General features: G+C 40.5%; 1 protein-coding gene across 1 annotated transcript in view; it reads right to left on the bottom strand.

Moving 5' to 3' along the window:
* septin5b (septin 5b) overlaps positions 1-3,012 on the bottom strand; it is a 7,905-nt gene that overhangs the window by 1,148 nt on the left and 3,745 nt on the right. Inside the window, exons 5-10 of the mRNA XM_031878077.1 lie at positions 2,811-2,934; positions 1,853-1,987; positions 1,633-1,750; positions 445-546; positions 242-338; positions 24-159 (exon numbers count right to left, since the gene is read on the bottom strand). Coding sequence (XP_031733937.1) covers positions 24-159; positions 242-338; positions 445-546; positions 1,633-1,750; positions 1,853-1,987; positions 2,811-2,934 — 712 coding nt within the window. The remainder of the gene's footprint in view (positions 1-23; positions 160-241; positions 339-444; positions 547-1,632; positions 1,751-1,852; positions 1,988-2,810; positions 2,935-3,012) is intronic.

Genomic DNA, 3,012 nt, shown 5'->3' with positions numbered 1-3,012 from the left:
GGGCTCTGGTGACCCTGTCTCACCTGGTCATGGTCTGGATGCTCTGGGCTCTGTAGTTCTCGTAGTGGACGTCGCTGGTGATGTCCTTCAGGTCGTGCATGTGGGTTCTGATCAGCATGGTCCTCAGCTTCACGAAGTCGCAGTGTGACGGGTTCTCCACTGGGGGAGACGGGGGGAGATAAACGTCACAGAGAGAGAGAGAGACGGGGATTATGGGATGGATCTCTGTGGGGCGTCTTACCCTCCACGATGCCCCACGGGTAGAGCCGCCCCCTCACCCTCTGACCTCGGGCCTCCACCACGGTGTTGCTGCCGATCACAGCGAACGGAGAGCTCTCCTGCAGAGTACATTAAAAGTACATTAAAAGTAGAAGTCCTGCGTCCGTAATGGGGAAGTACTGTCACGCAAAAAGTACTCATAGCAGCATCGGATTCAGACTTCACCTTCAGCTCTTTGTCTTGACGCTTGAACTTGTCGTCCTCGTCGGAGTCGCAGTCGGGGAACTGATAGATCTTTATCCCGAATTTATCGATCTCTTCTCTCAGCTGGAGGGACGACACACACAGAGGAGATGTGTTGGTAACAGTAGAAACACACACACACACACACACACACACACACACACACACACACACACAGCCTCCCACTTATTGCTCAACTTCAGCAGGAAGTCGACGCCCTGAAAGAAAAGATTTCCCGTTGAGATCAAATCTCTGGAGAAACTGAGTCACTGAAATGAATCAGATCTGAAGCTCAATTTTATTAAATACTACGTTTTCATTCAACTGCCTGAAGTGCATCTTAATAAATCAGAATAAAATAAATGAATTATAGAATAAAATTAAATATGATTGTGCTATTTATTTATTTTTTATAAGCTGAACTATATTTATTTTCAAATGATTGAGAACAATAAAAACCATATCATGGACAATATTATTTATGATCTATTTTAGCTTCTATTAGCAGAGGTGTCAGTGTTACTTCTTATACACTAAATATTGTTGTAATCTTTGATTAAACTCTGGCACAAGAATTTATTTCAGGATTAATAACGTTCTCTTTTTGTTTTTTATGTATTTTATGTATTTATATATATTATTTTAATTTTATCTTATTGTATCTTAAATCAACATGCAAATAAACAGACAAACGTATTATAGTATACAGTATATATATATATATATATATATATATATATATAAAAGTGTGATTACTTGTGTTGTTTATCCTCTCGGAGGCTTTTCTTTCTTTCTTAGAGAACATGACGAACACTCGACTGTCCACAGACTGGAGATTTAAGCTCGTACGGCTGTCGGATCAAGGCTCTACTGCAGGTACGGTCGTCATATTTCATGCATTATTAATGTATCGTATCATGTGTGTCATTACATTACAGTCATTTAGCAGACGCTTTTATCCAAAGCGACTTACAATTCAGAGTCTATCACATTTCTACACTGTAGGCACAACTACGGGAGCAATTTTGGGGTTAAGTGTCTTGCTCAAGGACACATCGACATGCGACTAGCGGAGCCGGAGTTCGAACCGCCGACCCTCTGATTGAAAGACGGCACTGCTATCCACTTAGCCACAATCGCCTAAATATTGTCATGCCATGTTTGTCTCACCCGCTCTTTGAGCTTCTTTATCTCAGAGGGAGTCAGACAGTCGGCTTTAGCGATGAGAGGAACCACGTTCACTTTCTCCTGCAGCGCCTTCATGAACTCGATGTCGACGGGACGGAGCCTGCAGGACCACGAGCACTTTACTGAGCATTTCACACACACACACACACACAGACACACATGAGCATTGATGTACTTGTCTGCGTACTGTGTGTACTAGTACCCGTGTCCAAACGGAGGGATGAAGTACAGGCAGCAGTGCACTCTGTTGTCCTGGATGTTCTTCCTGTTGAGTCCGCTCTCGTCTCTGAAGTAGTGTTCAAACTGCTGGTCGATGTAGTCGGTGACGTTCCTCCAGCTGCCGAACACAAACACAGTCGTGTGTTTTACCTCAAAGATATACAGATACAGATACAATAACTTAAAAGAATACTTCTACGGTTTGGGAAAAGTTCGCTATTTTGTTAAAAGTGAGATCAGTTTGATCAACACCGATGGAGGAAAGTAACTAAGTACTGCACAGACATGAGGTACTTGTACTTTACTTGAGTATTTCCATATTGCAGAGAAGTACTCCACTATTTATTTACTCCACTTATTATTTCAAATTCTTTTATATCGTGTTTTGGATTTTATGTATTTCTAACATATGTTTTTATTGTGAAGCTCTTTGTAACTTTATTTTGAAAGGTGTTTAATTAATAAAGTTATTTGTATTAATTTATCTGAAAGCTTTAGTTACTTTAATTACTAAGATGTTTACAAACAAAACATATGGTGAGCCTAAAAATAAAATACTGAAAGATAATGTCAAACTATTCCTTAAAAGCGAGGCTCCTGCTCATTCAGTATTTATGTTTATTACATGAATATTTTACCTTTAGTGAGAATATTCAATAGTAACCTTGTCATGTATCGTTACATGTGATGTGCACTTTAGTTTGGGGAGTTATTTATGTGCCAGGTGTCATATGAACATCAGCTGATGAAGACTTTCTACACAGAAGGACAAAGAACATAAAAAGATCTCCTTTTGGAAGCAACACAGGTCTGAAAATTAATGTTAACTCGTTAATTATAACAGCATCTTTAAGGTAGCATATAAAACATGATACGTTTTCTTATCATGTACGTATCATGTAAGTAGAAGAACCATGACAGTGAACAAAGCGAACACTCACCACTCAGTGTTGTTGACAGCGTCTCCAAACCCGGGAGTGTCCACGATGGTCAGCTTCAGCTTCACCCCCTTCTCCTCGATGTCCACGGTGTGTTTGGTGATCTCCACCGTCTGACTGATCCGCTCTGTGGACCAAGTATTCAGACCCTTTACTGCAGTAAAAGTACTAAGAACACACTGTAAACATACTCTGCTACAAGTAA

This window comes from Anarrhichthys ocellatus, unplaced genomic scaffold (assembly GCF_004355925.1).
Source record: "Anarrhichthys ocellatus isolate YVR2014 unplaced genomic scaffold, GSC_Weel_1.0 scaffold160, whole genome shotgun sequence".
In the NCBI taxonomy this organism is placed as follows: domain Eukaryota; kingdom Metazoa; phylum Chordata; class Actinopteri; order Perciformes; family Anarhichadidae; genus Anarrhichthys; species Anarrhichthys ocellatus.
The sequence above is the reverse complement of the archived record's forward strand: the minus strand, read 5'-3'. Positions and strand labels throughout refer to the sequence as shown.